General features: G+C 41.5%; 1 protein-coding gene across 8 annotated transcripts in view; it reads right to left on the reverse strand.

Annotated features, from left to right (window-relative positions):
* Positions 1-22,004, reverse strand: part of ANKRD55 (ankyrin repeat domain 55) — a 164,092-nt gene that overhangs the window by 106,635 nt on the left and 35,453 nt on the right. For 6 of the 8 annotated variants that reach the window (XR_014831343.1, XR_014831344.1, XR_014831345.1 and 3 more), the window contains 3 exons: positions 21,443-21,573; positions 17,768-17,877; positions 7,823-7,883 (listed from right to left, as the gene is read on the reverse strand). Coding sequence is in view for 2 of the 8 variants with exons in the window: in XM_021076740.2 (XP_020932399.2) it covers positions 7,823-7,883; positions 17,768-17,877; positions 21,443-21,573 (302 nt within the window). In the remaining 6 variants the exon portion in view is untranslated. Of the gene's footprint in view, positions 1-7,822; positions 7,884-17,767; positions 17,878-21,405; positions 21,574-22,004 lie in introns of all 8 variants that reach the window. The other 2 variants (XM_085002272.1, XM_085002273.1) reach the window with 2 other exon arrangements.

The raw sequence follows: 22,004 nt of genomic DNA on the forward strand, positions 1-22,004 counted from the left end.
TAGTCCCTTAAAACAACAACCACCCCTCCCTACTACCCTGCCAAACAAACAAACAAACAAACAAATGAAAAACAAAAAGAAAACCAAAAAACCAGCTCCTGCATAATTTAGTAAAGGGAGGTGAGTAAGGTTACGGTTTTTTGTAGACATACTTGGTGTGAAGAGCTTTATATATGTTATTTCATTGAATCATCAAAAGAATCCTAAGGGATAAACATTTTTAGGCCCATATTACAGGTGAGGAAACTGAAACACAGGTTAAATAATTCCTCTAAGGCCACTAGCTAGATATATGGCAAAGTTGGGATTTGAATCCAGGTTTCTGCAACTCTGGAGGAAAATGCTCTTTCCACACATCACACAAGCAGACTTTCTTTTCTGAAATGAGCTCAGATACTGGAAAATTTTTTCTTTGTGATTTTAGCTGGCTTCAGGGTCTTCTCACTTTTTAGAATGGTGGTTCTCAGGAGCATAATGGTTGCCAGTCTGCATTATTATTTGTTTCATTTGGCATCGCCTTTAGGCTGCTTCTAAAAGCACAGCTGGCAAATACTTATTTTTGTAAGTTTTTCATCCCCCTCCTCTCCTACCCTGAAATTTGGGGTCAGTGTAATGAATAACTATTGATCCTCTGAGTGGCCCCAAATCAAGACTTGAATTGCTTTATTACTTCACTAAATAATAATAGATAACATAAATACATTGTATATTTATATTACAATATAAACAGGTTGCAAACATTCATTCAAGTGAAGAGAAATTTCCTGTTGCTATTTTTTTTTTCAACTGGGCTAATGAGAAATAAAAATACATCCTCTTAGCATTAGTAATATGAAAACCAAAACTTTCAAAATCAGCTCAAGTACAACTCTTTGTATTGCACAACATAACTTGCTTAGGAACTTTTTTCTACAACTGCCTCCTCCTTCCTTCAGCTTCTGTTAACACAGCTAACACATGGGAGTTGTGTTAGGTTAAGACTCTGGTGGCTGTTTAAGGGGCAGATTTCAGGTTTGACAATTGGCATCACACTAAACCGTGACAGGGATTAAGATTAAGCTGTGATGCACTTAAAGGCAGAGGTTGTGCCCTATTCACTGTGGTATACCCAAGCACAGAGTAGGTGTTCAAGAAATTGTCATAGGAAGAATTAATTAATGACTTGCAGGTTATCTAAGCTCTCTTGGATCCAGGGGAGTATAAACTACCAGAGCCGATCGAATGCAAGCCAGCCACTTGTGTCCAAACTGTGACACTCCTCAATGAGTCATTGAAGACTCAACTGGGCCTTCAAAAAATCTTAGGGATGCAAATCTAGGAGTCACCTGAAGACACGGTGCCAACAAACACCCGGATGGCCCTAGTGACAGCAGAATTCCACTTTTTTGAAAAACCAAGAGTACTGGCTCAACGAGTGGAGAGTAACTTACATTCATTTAAGAGCACAGCTCTCTAGAATGTTTTGAAGGGAAATGCTAAGTTTTGGTTGATTTAGGATCCATTTCAAAATTGCTGATAGGACAGGACTTACTGTGTGTGATAACTGTTGGGTTGCTTTGGAACAGTTCTTACTTGTACAGATGAGTAATATGCCTTGAGCCTGGGCCACTGACATTTTAGTTAAAGGCTTTCAAGTCCTATCAGCTTCTCAGAACTTTTTCTGTTGTTCCCAAACCACAGTAACTTTCATGTTTTATGAATCAGAAATTTGATTCAGTGCTTAGCAGTTCTCATGCTTCAGAACTGCACTTTTAGATCAGCTCTTGCAGACACTGAAAGGCACAGGGAGAGAAGTGTGTGATGTGGCTGGGTGCCTGGTTCGTCCCTCATCTTGGTGCATTGGGGGACAGAATTTTAGCATGTTGCTAAGAGATCAGCAAAACAATTTTAGATCATCTGAAGGATCTAGAATTTCACAGAAGTCAGTTTGGCTCTGATTGACATTTTAACATTCACATATTATTACTTTTGTGACTCCCCCTCACCAAAGTTATAGAGGGTCTTTGGTGAACAAAAGAACTGGAATAAATGATATACTTTAAAAGATTCTAAAAAACCTAGATGGTTAGAAGTGCAGTAATGAGAGCCATTTTCTTCAATTTATTTGGAAAAAAATCCTTACAATTATACATCATATAGATTTGTGGCACATTAATAAAAAAATCTTGGATATACTATTGCAAATTTATTTTTAACATATTTTAATATCTGTTCTTCAATATAATTAGTTTTTTGTAATCCTATGTATTTTGTTTTATGTAATCTCAAATATTTTTCTGAGAAGGGATCCATTGGCTTCCCCACCACACCAGATGTGTCCAGGTCAGGAAAATTGGCAAGAACACCTACCCTAGTGTCTACGGTACATTTTTGAAGATCTCAAATGATACAAAATTTTATTTTTTCGAGAGCAGATTTTGGAAATAATCAAAGGTCACTTGGAATTAAGTCTGGTAAATAAAATGGGTATCTAGTTGGACTAACAAAACAGAGAAAGAGAGAAAGGGCCAATACAATCAAATCATGATTTTTTTCCTTCAGTTTAGTAATTTAATTATCTATTTATCCAAATATATATTTTTTGGAGGACTCTACTATGTGCAAGTTACTGAACTAGATTCTAGGGACACAGAAGTAAAAAATACATGGTCTGCCTCTAGAATCTTACGAGGAGAAGAGGTTGAGGGGAGAGAGGGAAGTGAGAGATCCTAAGCCATAGTGACTCTACTCCATTTGCTAAGGTGTTCCTTTTTGGATAAAAATTCTGGTACATTAACATTTTAAAAAGTTTATTATTTTACCATTTTCCAACTCTGAAGTAAAAGGATTTCTAGAGTCAGGGACCATTTTCTATTGATTTTGCCTTTATAAGGCACGACCTCTGCCTGTGCTTATATCTTAGGAATGTTGTAAGAGGATTTCAGGACTAAGAATTATACCCAAAGGCTCACATCTGTTTTCGCAACCTGGATTTATTTCCTGAGAGTGCTGTTGTGATGAAGTTTGGATTGTCAGACCACACACAAAAGTCTACTTATATCAAAATGTACATTTAATATAGGATCAACAATCCATCCTAAATATGGCACATAAGAATGCTTTTCTGAGTAAATGAATTTAAAGTCCTAACCCAGATGCCAACAGTTCATAGCCCCTCTTGATGGGGCGCTCTTCCTGTCAAAGTGAAAATGAGAGCAGGAGAGGTTAGATTCCAGGAGTTTAGCAACTTAACTCTCTGTAGCTGCAACAGACAAGGCTCTCTCTTTGTCAGTGATTCCCCCCAGGTCCGGAAGAACAAACGCTCAAAGGACAATTAGATCCATCTGGCCTTTCCCACAGTGTTAAACTCTGCAGTGTGGATAGTTTCTAAACAAGTCACTTTATAACTAAGGAGCATGGTTAATGAAACAGTTAAAACAAACAGATCATTGGAATGAGAACAAAGAGTTCAGAAAAGGAACTACACATTAAAAAAAAAATCTTTTAACAAACTAAAAGAAATTTTAGCATAATGTAATTATGTCCCTGGGTTAGGGAAAGACTTCTTTAAAAAGATACCAAAAGCAAAAGTTGCAATGGATGTGAGTGATCATTTTTATTATATCTTATTTGAAACTTCCTGTACAGGAAAGAACCACAAACAGTTCTAACTAAGGAACGGGGAGTTTCCTTGTGGCACAGTGGATTAAGGATCTGGAGTTGTTGCTGCAGCAGCCTGGGTTTCTGCTTGGCATGGGTTCAATCCCTAGCCTGGGAATTTCCACATGCTGTGTTTGTGGCCAAAAGAAAAAAAAGAACAAATTCAAACTGTGAAAAAATATTTGCAATCCAACAGCAGACAAAGGATTAATGTTAAGATGTTAAGAATATAAAACAAACTTCCATGGATCTATAGAAAATTACAAGTAACCCAATAGATGTATGGACAAAGGACCTGAATAAGCAAGTCACAGAAGATCTAAAATGACCGTTGTAACTATGAAATTATGCTGGATCTCACTGGCTATTAGAGAAATGCAAATTAAAATAATAAAAAGAAAATACAGTAATAGGAAAACAGTGATAAGCACCCTTTTACACTGTGGGTGGAGCAATAAATTGATACAATCACTTTGAAGGACAACCAGAAATACATATCAAAAATAAAAATACGAAGTCCTTGTACACTGTTGGTGGGAATGTAAATGGTGCAGCCACTGTAGAGAACAGTATGTTGGTACCTTAACAATCTAAAAGTAGGAGTTCCTGTTGTGGCTCCACAGGTTATGAACACAACTAGTATCCCTGAGGAGGTGGGTTCAATCCCTGGCCTTGTTCAGTGGGTTAAGGATATGGCATTGCCGTGAGGTGTGGTGTAGGTCACAGATGTGGCTCGGATCCCACATTGCTGTGGCTGTGGCATACGCCAGCAACTGCAGCTCTGATTCAGCCCTTAGCCTGGGAACTTCCAAAGGCTGCAGGTATGGTCCTAAAAAGCAAAAACAGACAAACAAACAAACAAATGAACAAAACCTGAAAATAGAAATACTCTGGCCTTGCTCAATACAAATAAAAACTAATAATGTAAAATATTATTTTAAGTGACCGACCTCAGATCACGACAGCCTCTAAGGTGATATAAAGTGATACATACCATGCTTTGTTTTATGTGAGTAATTATAGAGTGGCTTCAGAAACAGATTTTTTTCTTCCTCTTTCCCTCTCTTCATTCTTTAGTTTCGGTTTTATCTTTTAAGTTTAATATAATCTTTAAGCATTATCATCATAGGCTTGGGAGTCCTACAGTTATTCTTGGAAAATAATTTTATTCAAGCAACATAGGGCTTATATCCTGCTCTCTCTCTCTTTTGTTTAAGTGCCATACCCATGGCATATGGAAGTTCCCAGGCTAGGGGTCGAATCAGAGATGTAGCCGCCAGCCTCACGGCAATGCCAGATCCTTAACCCCCTGAGTGAGGCCAGGGATCGAACTTGTGTCCTCATGGATACCAAGGAATTCATTTCTGCTGAGCCATGATGGAATTCCCCTATCTTGTATTTTCTTCTTGTCATTAGGAAACCATAATGCTTTGTAAGCACTAGCTTACCTTTTCTCTCATTTCTTTTGCCTTTGCTATTTTCTGCTTCCTGTTATTTAGCTGATGATGTAGGGGATGTGTGTGCTTTATGTTACCCCCTCATATATAACATTGTGTTTGGAACTCACTAGAAAAATGATTGAGGGAGGTGGACAGCAGGCAATTGCTTATTCAGGAAATTGAGAAACCCAAAGGCAGGAACTCCACCAAGGTAAAAAGTGAAAAAGAAAGCCTGGGCTGTGTTCTTTCCATTTCAGAACTGTCCTTATTTCCCAATGGCAAAGAGCAAACTGGCCCTTGCAAATACATATGGAGTGGCTCACACTAGCAAAAAAAAAAAATAAAAATTATATATATATGTATATATATAAATGAAAAACACAGGCAAGCCTCAGTAGTTGGCTTCAAATGGATTTCAGACATTCTGTGACACAGTGCAAAGAGGAAGCTTCAACACTGGGGGGGATGTGTTCTTTGTGAGGTCCCTGCTCAAAAAAGCCAACAGGTCAGAAGGCTGGTATAAGAGCAGGAGGCATCTTCTCTGGGAGTTTGCTTTGCATGAGAATAACTAGAGACTTTTTCTTTCTTTCTTTTTTTTTTTTTTTTAATCTTTTTGTTTTTTTAGGGCAGCATATGGAGGTTCCCAGGCTAGGGGTCGAATTGGAGCTGTGGCTGTCAGCCTACATCACAGCCACAGCAATGCCATATCTGAGCCACGGCTGTGACCTACACCACAGCTCACAGCAATGCCCCATCCTTAACCCACTGAACAAGGCCAGGGATCTAATCTGCATCCTCATGGATACTAGTTGGGTTCATTAACCACTGAGCCGTGATGGAAACTCTGACTTTTTCAATATTTACCATATTTTATCTGAAAAGTGTTACAATAACCACTATTAGAAAGATCTTTGTCTACTTTCCTTGTCTCCACCAGCCAGGGGCCTCCCAGGGGAGGGAAAAATAGAGAACTGTCATTTTGATAGGGGCTGTTCAGCTCCACTGAGGGGTGGACAAAGTTGGATGTCTATAAGAGGAATTTAGGGTGTGAATAACTGAATTTGCTCTCTTTCTAATTAGTCTCACTGTGGGTGATGAGAGTAGTAGTTGGGAATGGAAGAAGTGGTTGGCAAGTTGCCCAAAGTCTAGAAGTTCATGATTAATTGACATAAACTGTGAGCCCTCAAGCTCCCTGCTTTCACACCATTGAGTGATTCGAGTGTGCCTTCTCATCTCTGGTTCTCATTTTTAAAGCAGAAGTTTAAAACTGCGATACTCTCTCATCTGGGGTTCTGCTTTAAACCACTGAAGACATGGGAGTGGAAGAAGTCCAATATCAGGTCTAGGCTGGGAAGTAGGGGCTTTTTGGCGTGGTCATTAGTGTCAAGTTAGTGGGAAAGAAGCCTTTGATCAGGAGACTCAAGAAAGAAGAGGGAGGGAGTTCCCGTTGGTGTTGGTTGCAGACACGGCTTGGATCCTGCATTGTTGTGGCGTAGGCCAGAAGCTGCAGCTCCGATTCGACTCCTAGCCTGGGAACCTCCATATGCCTACATGCCGAGGGTGAGGCCCTAAAAAGACTAAAAAAGAAGAAGAAAGAAGAGGGACAGGACAAAGTTGGAGTGGGAGGCCCAGCCTCAGTTCGGGGGTCTCCTCTGGTCTTATCTGTGGCCAGCTGGCCTCCTTGAAAGCAGTGTTATCTTGGGGCATATGCGTTTTCAGTGCTATCAGACTTTCTTAACGTAACCAGACATTCTTTGTGAAGTGCAGCCAAACCAAGCTTACATTTATAAAAAATTCCATTATAAACCAGGTATTTATATCAGTTTTAAAAAAGCTTATTAAAGAAATCAGGCTGGCTAATGAAAATCAGACCTGCTTTTTTTTTTTCTTTTTTTCTTTTCTTTTTCTTTTTTTGTCTTTTTGCTTTTTAGGGCCACACCCACAGCATATGGAGGTTCCCAGGCTAGGGGTCGAATCAGAGCTGTAGCCACTGGCCTACGCCAGAGCCACAGCAACATGGGATTCCAGCCACGTCTGCAACCTACACCACAGCTCATGGAAATGCCAGATCCCCAACCCACTGAGCAAGGCCAGGGATTGAACCTGCAACCTCATGGTTCTTAGTCGGATTCGTTAACCACTGAGCCGTAATGGGAACTCCCAGACCTGGTTTTTAGAGTTAAGTAGATACAAGATCCTGAGCTACTCTGGGCAGTCCTGCCTGATCTGATCCACCCTCCTTCAGGAACTTTGTTGAGAGTACTCCGCTGCCTTCTTGGAAGCCTTGTGCAGGATTGCCTTGCAACACAAGGGAAACATCAGTTGTGACCACTGGCATTAATAATGCGGTTTCTGGATTAGGGAGCCTAGAATTATTATCTATCTACCATCTTTCACTCAGAGAGAGAGCATCGGCAGCCAATGAAGTTTCTAGTTCTCGAGAAGACAGGAAAGAGCAATATCTATTTCTCAATGTCCAAAGGGAAATTACAAAATTTCAGTGGTATGATAAATGCTTAAGTACTTAATGCAATAAATCCTTCTCTATTAAAAGCTCCCCACACCCACAGTGGGATAAATTTCTGCCTGAGGAATAATTGTGGAGACACAGGCTTCCCTCTCAGGGTAGGAACACAAAACTGCTCCATTCCATCTTGTGAGAGGAAGCTCCATAGTTCAGAAAAGCCCTTCTTCCCATCCTAACACGCACAATGGCCAACTGTTCCTTGAGAGGGCAGGCTTACCTCATTGTCCTGGTGATTAATCTCACTGAGATTTGACTGTTGTACCAAGACTGTTAGGAGCCTGTAAAGAAAAACAGGAGAAGTAGCTCAAAAGAACAGAATCTGTATGAGAATACAACTAGAAATACAGTCTGTTGAAGGCCTCTGAATCAACACAGCCCTTTGCATTTACTAAGGGAAAAACCATGGAAAAGAAGCCAGCATGAAAGGTAAAAAGACACAAGAAGGCGTGTGGGAGGAAGGCTTCTGTCTCTTTTCCCACTTAGTGCTCCTGGAGGGGCCAAAGGGATCGGAGAGAGTGAATCCTCAGGCTTATCTTGTTCACCAGACTTGAATCTCTTTGTGTTCACTCTAAGAAGCAAGGTCCTCCAGGGCTTACTCTTTATTCATTTTATATAAACTTACAGAGTGCTTTCATATTGCTTCACCACTAGGTATGTGTGTCATGATTTCTAAATGTGTTAAGTTATACCAGGATGCAGTCAGCCTTTACAACGTTGCTGATTCTTTCAAAAACATACAAATATCTAAGCATGCAATGACAGGAATCAGTGTGGAACAGTTGTCAGTGATTCTCAGCTTCCAGTTCTTATTCCACTTGGGTCGCATAGTTGGTTGACTGAGGTCAACACACCATCTGTGAGAGAGAAGCAGTTGAGTGTAGTGGTCAGGAGCCCAGACACAGGAGCTGGACTGCCTGGGTTCACATCCCATCCCTATCGCTGACCAACTCTGTGACTGCAGGCAAGGAACTTAACTTCTGTGCCTATGTGTCCTCATTTGTAAAAGAGGAATAATACAAAGTTCCTACCTTATAGCTCAGTATGAAGATTAAAGGAGTTAATATGCATGTGGCATTTAAAGCATATCTGGAACACAGTAAGTGTTACTTCTAGAATACTTAACCCAGAAGTTTTAACCCTGGCTCCACCTCAGAATACCCCGGGGAGATTTTTTTTTTAAAAACCACAAATACCTGGGCTCTATATTCAGGGTTTCTGACTCAAGAGGTCTGGAGAGAAGTCCAATTTCTACAGTTTAAATAAGCTGTTCAGGAAATTCTGGTAAACAGTCAGATTTAGGAACCACCAAGAAAGGCGCTAAATGAATTAATCAATGGAAACACATTGTTATAGGCAGATGTATCCCCTCAAATTTGTATGTTGAAGTTCTAGCCCCTGTGTGCCTCAGAATGTGATTATATTTGTAGACAGAACCTTTAAAAAGGAAATTAAGTTAAAATGAAGGATTAGGGTAGGCTCTAATTCAATTTGACTGGTGTTTTCCTAAGAAGAGGCGATTATAAGAGTTCCTGTTGTGGCTCATCGGAAATGAATCTGACTGGCATCCATGAGGACTCATGTTCGATCTCCGGCCTTGCTCAGTGGGTTAAGGATCTGGCGTTGGTGTATGTAGCAGTCAAGGCTTGCATCCTGAGTTGCTGTGGCTGTGGTGTAGGCTGGCACCTGTAGCTCTGATTCGACCCCTAGCCTGAGAACCTCCCTATGCTGTGGGTGCAGCCCTAAAAAGACAAAAAAAAAAAAAAAAAAAAAAAAAAAAAGAGAGATTACAGGGAGTTCCCTTGTGGCACAGCACGTTAAGCATCTGTGGCTCGGGTGGCTGCTGTGGCATGGGTTTAATCCCTGGCCTGAGACTTCCGCATGCTGTGGGTGCAGTCAAAAAAGAGAAAGAGTGAGAGAGAGGACACAGAGCAGCAACATCAGAGACATGCTCTTGCGGTGAACAGCATGTGAAGAGGCAGCAAGAGGATGGCCATCTGTAAGCCAAGGAGAGAGCCTCAGAAGAAACCAACCCTACTGGCACCTTGATGTTGGACTTCCAGCCTTCAGAACCAAGAAAAAATAGTTTGTTTAAGCCACTCAGCCTGTGATATTTTGTTATGGTTGCCCCAGAAAACTAATTATACTTACCAAGATGAAAAAAGATTATCTACAGGGACAATGAAGGGAATTCAGAAATTATTGTGGAAGAATTATTTGAAAAATGAAATTGTTTAGCCTCCTCCCAAATCATATTTCCATTGTCTCTCAGCTTAGATGACATCTAAGGTCCTAAATATTAAATTGCTACCCATAATGGAAGAAAAGAGAGAGGGGCTGATCATACTGTGTTACAAGGAGAACTTGGAGGATGGACTTCTTCAGTGGAGGTGATCTAACCAGCCTAAGATTTTTTTTTTTTTTTTTTTTGTCTTTTTAGGGCTGCACCAGAGGCATATAGAGGTTCCCAGGCTAGAGGTCCAATTGGAGCTGTAGCTGCCAGTCTACACCATGGCCACAGCAACACCAGATCTGAGCCACATCTGTGATCTACACCACAGCTCATGGCAATGCGAGATTCTTAACCCGCTAAGCGGGGCCAGGGATTGAACCTGCGTCCTCATGGTTAGAAGTCAGATTCATTTCTGCTGAGCCACGAACTCCCCAGCCTAAGATTTAAATCTGGTCTTGCCACTGTCATTTGGGGAGCCAGGATAATGCTGTGATTTAATTCTGGCCTCACAACTGAATGACTTCTCTGAGCTTCTGTATCTTCACTCCAGTAACAAGGATGACACCAGTGATGGTGGTGAGGGTTAAACAACATAACAAGTGTAAAGCTCCTAGTACACAAATTTTAAAAGCACAGCAGCTATGACTGCAAACAGAACACCTCTTTTATCCTGAATTCTAGAATTCCTCTATTAGGTAGGAAGATGCTACAAATAATTGCATTTTTGTTAACACTGTTTTTTCCCTTATAGCTGCTTTATGTGGAAAGAGTAACTGGTAGCTATCTTCTTTCTCTCTTTCCTTCTCTTTTTCTCCTCTCTGCTCTCATCTTCTCCTGACATCCCCTCCCCCACCTCATTAATGGCCATTGTCTAATGTCCAAGGAACATTTGGTCTGAAGTACTGTGGGAGGGAGAGTGGGAGGGAGTGAGAGGTCAGTTGTGGTCCAATCTAGTTATCCTCAGCTAACCCTGAGCACACTGAGGTCATCTGTACCCAGTTAGGATCTTCCGTAACTGCTCCACGGGGGTGGCGGGGCGGGGGGGTGGGGTGAGGGGTGGGGAGTTAGCTGTAACCAGACGAGAACTGGGATCAGCCTCCCCAGGTCACAGGGTGAGCCCTGTGCTAGATGTTTCTCTATTTGCCTCTCAAGTCCATTCTCTGCCCTGCAATATCTTGCTCTGAAGGCTGACCTCCAGCAACTTCATCATCCAGCTTCCCTGCCCTCTGACATTCCATTGAGTTTGGCCAGCGGGAGAACCTGCAGGAGGGATAAGCCACTTCCTTTTCTCACAATGACTTTTTTCCTCTACTAAAGGCCTTGGCTCCTGCCAGGTAGCCCCCCCTCCTACCGCTACAGCCACGACTACCTATTGCCCACCTTTTGGCAGGTTCCATTACCAGCTTCCTTCCTTTTGCCTTGTGGTCTAGGGGTGGACCATTTTCCTGATTTTGCTGGGGGGTGAGGGGGGATTGTCACCATCTCTTGTTGGTTAATTTTAAATAGTCTTCCTTTAAATTTTTTTAGTTACCTCTTTTGCTATTTCATGTCTTTTCTATCCCACCTTGAGTGATATGTACCAATCTATACTGCTTGCCTTCATTTGATTCCTAAGTCTCTAAGACTTATTGATCTTCAAAGCTGGTTAAAAATTCGCAGATAGGAGTTGTGGTGCAGTGGAAAAGAATCCGACTAGGAACCATGAGGTTGCAGGTTTGATCCCTGGCCTCGCTCAGTGGGGTAAGGATCTGGTGTTGCTGTGAGCTGTGGTGTAGGTTGCAGACGTCCCTCAGATCCTGTGCTGCTGTGGCTGTGGCTGTGGCCAGCAGCTGTAGCTCCAATTCGACCCCTAGCCTGGGAACTTCCATATTGGTATGGCCCTAAGTGGGGAAAAAAAAAAAAAAAAAAATCACAGCTTAGTATTCTCTCTCTTGCTCTCTTGCTCATGAGAGCAAGTGACCCGATATACTCCATTGCCTGCCAAGGCCATCACACATTGCCTTGGTGGTCCAGCTTGGACTAGAAACCAGGTGTTTGGTTTCCAACCTGGTGCTTCTATACTGTTCTGTGGTTCAGAGGTGATCTGCAAGATACTTGTCCCACATCTGTCTTAATCACCAGTAGATGTGCAGACCTCTTAGTTTTGTTTTCTCAGAGCTCCTGTTTTGTGCTAAGGCGGCCCAGTTGTACTTCTCCCATACTTCCCAGCCCAATCTCCTATTAGCACCAGCTCAAACCCTCCTCCTCTCAGATCTCCAGGCAGTGGGATAAGGTCCCCTCATCCCAGCTGCCAGGGCAGCAGGCACAGGCCCCCAGCAGGAGATTTCCCAGACAGGCAGCGTGGTGAGTGAGCAAACACAGAGGCTAGGGCCAGGCTGCCTCCATTAGAGCCCCTGCTTCCTCACCAATTTGCCAGTGACCTTGGGCAGGTTATGAGACTCTTGGTGCCATTTTCTCATCCGTAAAATAAAGATAATAACAACATCTACTTCTTAAAGATTCGTTGTAACTTTAAATGAGTCAATGCATAAAAGCACTTAGAATGGACTTGGGTACTATAATCAGTTCTGTATAATGATTAATTTTTTAAAAAGCTCCTACCCTTTATATTTTGGGGTCCCTGCTTGCCATTAGGGGATCAGTAGGCCAGAGAGAGATCAATTACATGTCTCTTGGGGAGGGCCGTCTCCTTGAGGTTCTCTGGCTTGCCCCTTAGGCTCACAGCCCTGGAGTTGGTTCTGCCCAGAGATGGGTTGGAAAAAGGGTACCAAGCCATCCATCCACTTCCCTGTCCCTGAGGCTGCCTGGAGGGGAGAGTATGCCGCAGTGAAATATCCATGGCAGGTTAGAATGTATCACCTAGAAACTAGAGAAAAGGACTCCAAAGAAGTGATTTTCTTCTTCCTTCTGGCTGCAGTCAAGAGCAATGAAAAGAGGCAGAGCTGCTGGCACTTTGGCAGAAAAAAAAAAAAAAAAGAAAAAAAAATCTTCTGGTAACCATGGAGACCATGAAAAAGACCTTCAGAGAGCCCTGTGGCTGCTTTCAGAGGAAATTGCTGCTTGCCTTCTAATTCTAGCATGTGCAGCCTTGTGCAAACACAACTCTGTGCTCTTTGGAGCTTTGTCTTAATGATCATGCCCCCTCTTTCACACAGGCGCCCTCTGAATGTCCCAGCCAAGGAAGCAAGAAAAGCCACGGGGAGTTGAAAGGAGAAAACTCAGACCTGCTGAGAAGCAGTGTTTAAAGTAGGAAAGGAACTCGTGAGATGAAACCTGTGCTCCTTTGCTTTTGTCCATCCAACTGGCCTTTGTGTTCTTAATTACAGGTCCTTCATCCCTGCAGCAGCTTAACTCCCCACTGAGCTGTAGCTTAGCTAAGGCTGTGTACTGGCACTGTTTGGTTTGCTAGTGAGATGTTTCTATCAAAGAACCAAAATCTCTCTGGAGGCAAAAGGCTAACTGAAGTGTCCCTTTGGTTTGTTTATAGGCAGCTTCGGTTTGAGACTTCACTCTAAATAGCCTCCAGGGAGCATGGAGTAGAAGGAGTGTGCTGTTTGGAAATCTAAACATTAGCGGATTTTAAAAGGAGTATGAGTATCTGAGTACAAGACCACAGTGTTGCTCGTACATATGCCATATGCTCATGTTAGAGGAAAAATAGAGATATATGTGCACTGACAAATGTAGGAAAGGGAGTTTCGGGGGGGCGCTGAATGGTCGAGTTTGATGTTTGTTGCGTTCTCAAATCTCATAGTGCTCTACATTCCAGGTCAGTACAAATAGGAGTGCTGTCCTTACCCTGAAAACCTGTGCAGTAAATGTGTGCACATGTTAGTGGCTGTGGGGCTGTGTGTGCATGCACCTGTGTATGCAGATACATTTTTTGTGGACCTTTGTGGGCTAAGGTGAAGAAGGCCAGGGTGAGAGCTGGTGGGTAGCGGTAGTAGGCTTCCATTCTTTAGCGCTGGTCTATGGTGCTTCTTTATTTCTATCTGTCTTCTATCATCATCATCGTCATTAATAGCGTCACCCTCATCACCATCACTAACACATACTAAACAGTGACAATGGACAGTGTTCAGTGCTCTCTACACATTTTTTCATTTCCTTCTGTCTACTCACTTATGGGGTAAGTACTATATTATTCCTACTTTCTAGATTAGAAAGCTAACTGAACCTTGACATGTTTACTTTCTCAAAACCCAGTCTGTAAGAGATAGAGCCAGACTCATCCTCAGTCAGTGTAACTCCTGGCCTCCCTTTAACTCAATCCAAAAAAAAAAAAAAAGATTTTAGCTGGGTTTTCAGAGACATATAGTAAAACAAGATCACAAGGAAAGAAACCAGGCAAAGAGAAAACAAGGGCAGGCTAAAGAACACATAATTATGTTCCTGTGTGTATGCCAGAGGTGAGATACAAATTGGGCTTTGAGTTTTCTAAATATACAAAGAGAGAAATACGATCATAAAGCTCAGGGTCCACATAATAAAAATAAAAAATAATTTATCAGAAGTACAGAAATTACTCCTTTAGGAGAAATTTTTCTTGGAGTGCCCATTGTGGCTCAGCAGAAACGAATATGACTACAGGATCCACAGCAGTGGTCTTCAGATTCTACAGAACCCACAGCAGTGGGCTTCAGGAGTAGAGCAGATGCCTTTGGCAGCTTAATTATCTTCACACAAGCGTTAGGCAATTAATTATGTTCTTGATGCCTGAGCTTTCACATTTATAAAATGGGGATAGAAATACTATCTACCACAAAAAAAGTGTGGACAAGATTAGAAGTGATAGTATGTGGAAAGCACTCAGAACTTTGCTCAGAACAAGGTAAATAATCAGTGCTGTTTGTCATCCTTGTTGTAACTGCAGACCTATATGCTTTAATGGTCAGACAAGCTGGCCTAAAGCTGTGTCTGCTTAGGAAAATTAAGCAAACAGGTCTGCATACAGCCTAATGGAAGGTCATTCTCTTTTATATTATGATTTTAGGATTAGGAATTGCCCATAAGACAGACCAAGATTTTTTTCCTCAGAAAATGATTCTGAGTCCATGCAGACACTCAAATGAATGGGTGACTGAAGGCCAATTTCTCTGGTTCAGTTAGTATCGGCTTGAAACATTTAATGCAGATGTTATCAAACTTTGCCACAGCCATAACATTTCTCAATAAAACAATGATAAAATACCTAATTTGAAGCAATTCAATTCCATAAGCAATCCTTTGATTCAAGCTAGTTTTGAAATGTTTTCTAGGTAACAAAACTAGTTAATTTGCTATATGGGTTGTTAAAGTTTAACTCCATTCATTTTTGGAGAATATTTTCCAGAAATGCTACTTTTGGTTTTGGAATACTGAATCATCTTCTTTTTTTTTTTTTCTTTTTTCAGGGCTGCACTTGCAGCATATGGAAATTTCGGGTTACATGTTGAATTGGAACTGCAGCTGCTGGCCTACACCGCAGCCACAGCAGTGCTGGATCCTTAATTCAATGAGTGGGGCCAGGGATGGAACTTGTATCCTCACGGACACTAAGTCGGGTTCTTAACCTGCTGAGCTACCATGGGAACTCCAGAGTATTAATTTTAACCTTCAGGTTTTGCTAGTTAACAGCAGCTAGCATTACCATAACATAAAAGCAGAGCTTTATCTTTCAGAATCAGCTAACTGTTCATTTAGGATAATAAAATTATATCATCAGCACACAGAAGATGTTTATGGCTTCAGTTCTTCGGAAGGTGGTGGTACAATTTCAAGAGAAGGTAAAGCTACAGTTCCATGTTATTTCAGTTCTAGCGATGTAATATAGATTCTAGAGAGTCTAGGGGCACTGCTGGCATAATAAGAAATAGACTAATGGGTCCACAATTGAGGAAGTGTGCTTGAATTGGTTTTTAATTTATTATTGCAGCGATTTCAGATGACGAGCCTAATGTATTGACCAAAATGATCTTGAGTGTGATTTTGACTGTGGAGGCTTAGTCACCCCCCAGGTACAATGGCTTAATGGCGGAGAGAGCTTTTCACTAAAATTCATGTCCCCTGTTCTCGGACTGGAGTCATTGCAGGAAGATGGATTCTTGGTCAGTGACTATATTCCCCAGAGCTCCTTAGCCAAATAATTCGTCTTTATTTATGGAATGTGTGCCAAAGTGAACTGTGTCATTTGCAGGCTGAGATTTTAAAGAAATGAGGTTTATCTACACCCCTCGTAGTCCATCTGAAGGCTGAACAATGAGGATTCTGTGATCTTGATGATGCCTCAAGATGGAAAAAGCTTGGGCCCCTGAACCATTTGTGGAGGGGAGCCACTCTCCATCCAGGAAACCTACTTTGGACTAAGCTTTTATTATGTTAAAATGTTTGGGCTTTTATTATGTTAAAAAGCCCAAAATAAAGCTTTGGGCTTTATTTGCTACAACAGCTTTAATACCATAACTAGAGCAGATGTTCATCTTACAGAATCAGGTAGATTTTGAAATGACTACTCTGAGTAAGGCAGGTAAAAAGCATCTAAGTGGAGTAAATTGAAGCAGAACAGGCTTAAAAGGTACATTTAAAATATTTTTTCTAAAGATTACTCTTAGGAAAACAGTATGATTTTGTGACTAAATATTTTTGTGGCTGTCTAGAAAAGTCACTTGTTTTTCATCAAAAGGTAGTCATCTTTTTTATGATGTCTACTGATTGTTAGCTCTGGGCTTACTGTTTCTTCTCTAAACTTCCTTGTTTTGTTGGGCTTTGAGTAAATCCTAGTTTTCTATTATTCCTGGATGTGATCCAATGATAATAAGAGTCAACACTTAGTTGGGAAGAGTCCTGGAATTTCCCAAGTCCTTTTACTTTAAAACAGATTGAAATGAAGAAACCCTGTTACCTCTTAACCTGGAAGGGGCCCTGGTCTCCCTCAGCCCCCACATGGCTTCAGTTTACTTCTGGATGCAGGGAATGGAGGAAGTGGGAGCAGAACAGCCCCCCCATGGTGCTGGCCTGCAGCCTAGCTCTGGGGAATGCGAAATTCCTGTTAGAGGCCTGGTCTATCAGCAGAGGTTCAGGAAGTGCTCTGAATGTTGCCACAGAAGGAAACACTGTTATCAGGCTTCTAGGAGGGGGACTTTGGAGAGGTTGAAGACCCAGGCCATTTACATACAGAGGAATGGGGAAGCTACACTTGGTCTGGGCAAAGCTTTTCCCTTCGTTGTTCAATTGTCTTACAAAACCGTGACTTTCTCTTTCATCCAACTTATTTGAGGACCTTTCTTCACGTGGCCTCCAGCAACTCACAGTCCTGGTTTCCTTCTAACCCAAATGGTCCCCCCTGTCTCAGTCTCCTTTGCTAGGTCTGCTTCCTTCCAGCCCATAAACAATGGCATGACTCTGAGTTCAGACATTAACGTTTCTGCCCCATCAGTGTTCTTTTACCCTGTTTAGTTTCTGTCATAGTAGTCGTCACTATTTACAATTATCCTATTTACCTGTTTACTAGTGTGTCACTAATTCTTCACTAGAAAGTAAGCTCTGTGAGGTCAGAGGTTCTGTCTTGCTCACTGAGGAATTGTGAGGGCCTAGAACAGTGCTTGGCCCATAATAAGTACTCAATACATAGTTACTGAATTAATAATTGACTGATTAACTGAATGAATGAATACATGAATTCAGATGATGACAAGTAGCATTTCTTCTTAAATCAGTAGGAGGGGATTGAGATTAGAGTTGAGATTATTCTAGGATATTTTGATTCACTGAATTACGGTTCTGTCTGCTGCAACTACAAAAGAAAAGAAAAAGGATGGATTTTGTTTTTATTTGCCACAGAGGGTTGGATTAGATGACCTTCTTTTTTTTTTTTTTTTGTCTTTTTGCTAGATGACCTTCTAATCCAAGCCAGGTGCCTCCCAACTTGAGAGTCCTGTGAACCCAGATATTTACCTCACATCGGGCTCAGCAGTGGCAGCATGCAGGGGCAGACGGCCATTTTTATCTGGGATATTGTGCTTGGCACCATTTCTGAGTAGACTCACACAGCCTTCCAGCCAACCCTGGAAGAGCAAGAGCATCATTATATAACATGATCTCACATAACATTGTCCAACAAAATTTTTTCAGTTTTCTTTCCCTTTTTCCTTTAGTTTGGCTAAAAACATGTTCTATTTGACCTGAAGTGGCTTGTTAAGGGCCATAGCTCCAACTTAGACAACAGAAGGATGAAGGTCTTGAGGTGGATTCCAAGTTTTTTGGAGGATCTTTACCCTATCAAATGCAGACTGATTCCTAGACTCTTTATTCTGCCCCTGCCTCCCCATTTCTAGGGCCACTCACTGGTATTTCAGTTTTATATACTCAGTTTCTAGAGCCAAATGTGGCATGTGATGGGGGTGATTAATTAGCTTCTAAGGCTTAGCTCCAAATCATGCTTATCAATGACCTGACCTTGATGTCATGATCTAATTCAAAACTGAGCTCCTTCGTCATTCTTGAGTCCCAGCCTCACTTATGCATCAGTGTATCTATATCTGATAAATGGCCCTTTGTCCTCTTTTCCAAGTTCCCTTGCTAGTAGCCACAAAGATAAGATCTTGCTAGTCCCTTTCCTGATGCCAAGAATCCTAAGCAAAGCCCTACTCCAAAGGATGGCACTCTGCTACCTTGTTGACTCATCTTTCTGCTGCTGGATGGATATGGGGGTATCACTAGTGCCCTCTAAGGGTTTGTGGGTGTTGTGTGAATTCCCCAAGAAAATCTCTGTGAACTCCTTACTGTCTACTAGTTCTCCAGATTGAGACCTGATAGTGCCCCTCCTCGGTTAGCACTTACAGCTGGGTCATTTCTCCACTGTCTCTCCTATTTCAAAGGACAAATATAATTGCAACTTAGTCCTCCCTTTCTGTTCATTAATACTTTAAGTAATTGCTAATTACTGGGTTTGGCTCACATGCCAAGGAGAATGGCTCCTACATTCATCCAGAATCACTTGGGTCACTCACTTAATTATAAGTAGACTTATAAGTAAAGGAAGTTACCATAGGAATAATAATAACTCTATTTTTCCAGCCTTTTTCCATTCCTGTATAGCTAAGCCTCAAGATTACCCAGTAACAAGAAAAAGATTACTGATGATTTTCCCCTGCAATAGTAGAAGCTATAAAAATAAAAATGCTCCTAAATGCATGAAGGAAAAAGAAAGGTAACGATAAGAAAAAGACCTTTCGGTTCTGAAAAGTCTAGGGAAAAAAAATCTTTCAACAAAAGCACATCGAAATTCATAGGTTCTAAGACTGAAAATGGCTTTGTAGAATTGACCAATGATATCTAATGCTTAAGTAGAACCAAATAACTTTCGATCTTGAGTCATAGTTTACTAATGTATTAAATCTGGTTTTAGTTGCTAATGCCCAAGTCATCAAGTTCTCTGATTAAAATGAAAAAAAAAAAAAATATGACCAGGAAACCCAAAAGAAAGGCATGCTGGACAAATTTCAGAGTTGCCAAAGTTTCATAGTTTTTAAAAAACAAATCTTCTGATGGGGGAGGACTTGAAACATTTTTTTCATTTTGCAACATTTCCTGGAATATGTGTGTATGTGGTTTTCTTTTTCTTTTCTTTCTTTCTTTCTTTCTTTTTTTTTCCAGAAAACAAATAAGAAAACAATTGAATACATCTGAAACCCATGGTCACTATTCAGAATCAACAAATATGTTTTATACCTACTATGTGCTGGGTAATTCTCTTTCAACTGTGATGAACTTACTACATTTTACAAATGTGAAAGAGGCAAAAAGAGGTGAAATTTGCCTAAGGTCACACATCTGTGGTAAGTTTATTTGTATATTGAGTTTGAAGTTGTGACTGAGACAATTTCTAAGTTCTCCCTTTGCTGAGTTTTTCTTTGATACTTGAATTTAAACAGTGCAGGAGTGGTGGGCTTTACAGTGCAATCACTACTATACCACATGGCCCTACTCTACCCAGGGAGCCTCAGGAGAGCCAGAGAGGGGCCCTGCCTTGGGCTGCCAAACAGAGGTGGGGCCAACAGTAAGATGGTAATGCCACCTGCTGTCATGTGGGCATACTTCCATATGCAGCTCCTTAGAATGCGTTCCTAGAAAGAGCTGCCTGCAATGGTGGCACCTTGCTAGGCTTGCTGTTCACTGTGATCTAAAGGAGAACTTGCTTCCAAGTCCCTTAAGTGGCTGTCAAGCCCAAGAAACTTGAAATTTTGAATTTTAGAACTCTGAAAGAAGTACGGCTTGGTTTCACTCTATTCGGTATGCTGGTGGCTATTAACTTTGGAAACCATCTCTATTCCCTTCCTCCAACCCTTGATCCAAATGTTCTCTTTTCCTCAGCTCAGACACCAAGTAAGTCCATAGCAAGAGCAGTTATTAGGTCATTTGTTAGAAGGGGTGGGAGTTGGGGAGAGCAGGCACAGGTCTATCTGAGACAACGGACTTAACCTGCTGCACACAGACCAGTGTTTTTCAAACTTGAATGGACATAAAAATTGCTGCGGAGGTTTGTGTAACACGCAGGCACATCCCTCTCCACCCACAACCCCTGTCCTACTCCCAGAATGTCTGACTCAGGAGGTCTAGGGTGTAATCCAGGAACCCACATTTGAAACAAGCACCCCAACACTTTGAAAAATTCTTTCCAGTTTCATATGTGAATCCTAGGGGAAGAGGGCACACAAACAAGAGATAAAAGAGTAGTTTCTAAGAAAAGCTCTGTGAGGATTGGGGAATGCTAGCAGCTATGCTAGCTTGTGGCAGGAAAGTGTGGTGTTTGGGGAAGGGAAGTGTTCTGCTTGATTAGAACAGCTTCAGGACACCATGGGCAAATCCACAACTGTCAACAGGCAGCAACAGCAAATGCAAGAAGCTGCATCGGTAGCAACAGTGGCACCAAGAAGGACTTGATTGAATGGACTCAAGATAGCCCTGGGGTCTTCCAGAAGGACTGAAGGAGAGGTTTGAGAGAAGAGAGGCTTGAAGATTTTCAGTAAGGCTTTACCAAACTTGCTAATGCTGGGAAATGCCAGATGGAAATGTGTTGTGTTGAGGACTGGATCTATACAATTTTTAAGTTGAGCACTGATAGTGGGTTGAATCCTGTGCTTGGTGCTGTCCCTGAAGAGCCTGGCATTTTGCTCCTATTCCCTACCCATCAACTTTCCAGGTCTTAACATTCCTTACTTTGTTCATCCTTCAGCTTCCACTCAACTAATCCTATCCCAGAGAGGTTAACTGCAGCTTATGTGCTACCACCTACTCAGGGTATTTATTAATGGAGGGCATTCTTAGGAGGAGTACCACGTGTGTCCGGAAATCCCTCAAGAGAAATTCTGATGCAGTTAAGATGGAAGAATATTTTCTAATGGCAGTATCACCTCTGTCTTATAGGATTGTTAGGAAGATACAGAATGACTTAAATCCATGAAATCAACTCTAAGTGGTGATATAACTGTTGGAGATGATTAAAGCAATGATTTTTAGTTCTAATGGCCAGCTGCATAAATCTAAGAACACTCTTCAGCAAGTGGGGCCCCACAACAACACATTTAGTCCACCTGACTCCTTAATGCCCTCCACAGATGCACTTGGTACCAGATAGGTTGCCAGGCATAGACTTGTGCGGCCGTAAGTGTCCTGCATGTTAATGTTGGCTCCCATCTTCAACAGCAGCTTCACTGTGTCCACTTGACGTCCAGAAACCGCATGCATTAAGGGTGTACATCCTGGAATGAGACATTTCAACAGCCTTTAAAAATGTTTAGCCTGTGAAATTTATGGGCAGACTTTATTTGCCTGTTCATTTATTATGCTCCTTGCAGATAAATGAATTGTCCTCAAGACAGACCCAGCTGTTGAGCTGAAGAGAGATGATGATTGTTGCTATGTTCATATAAACTATGTATTTTTATGGCCCTATTAAATCTTTTGTAATTTTGCTGTAATTGATTGATTAAAACATTTTGTGAAGATGATAAAATTTAATCAGCATAATTTGGGACATAACCGGCAGGTTTATCCTGACTTAGTTTGAACAATGCAGAATCTGAAAGTGTCTTTGGAAAGCAACTCCAGCTGGGCAGACAGATGCTGCACACATTTATTGGAGGTGGTAAGTGGTACAGGGCAGTGATGGTAGCCTAGCCTTGGGTTGTAC

This window comes from Sus scrofa, chromosome 16, assembly GCF_054392235.1.
Source record: "Sus scrofa isolate SSC_HxYL_T2T_F1_AM1 chromosome 16, Sscrofa_HxYL_maternal_Yorkshire_Landrace_v2.0, whole genome shotgun sequence".
NCBI lineage: Eukaryota > Metazoa > Chordata > Mammalia > Artiodactyla > Suidae > Sus > Sus scrofa.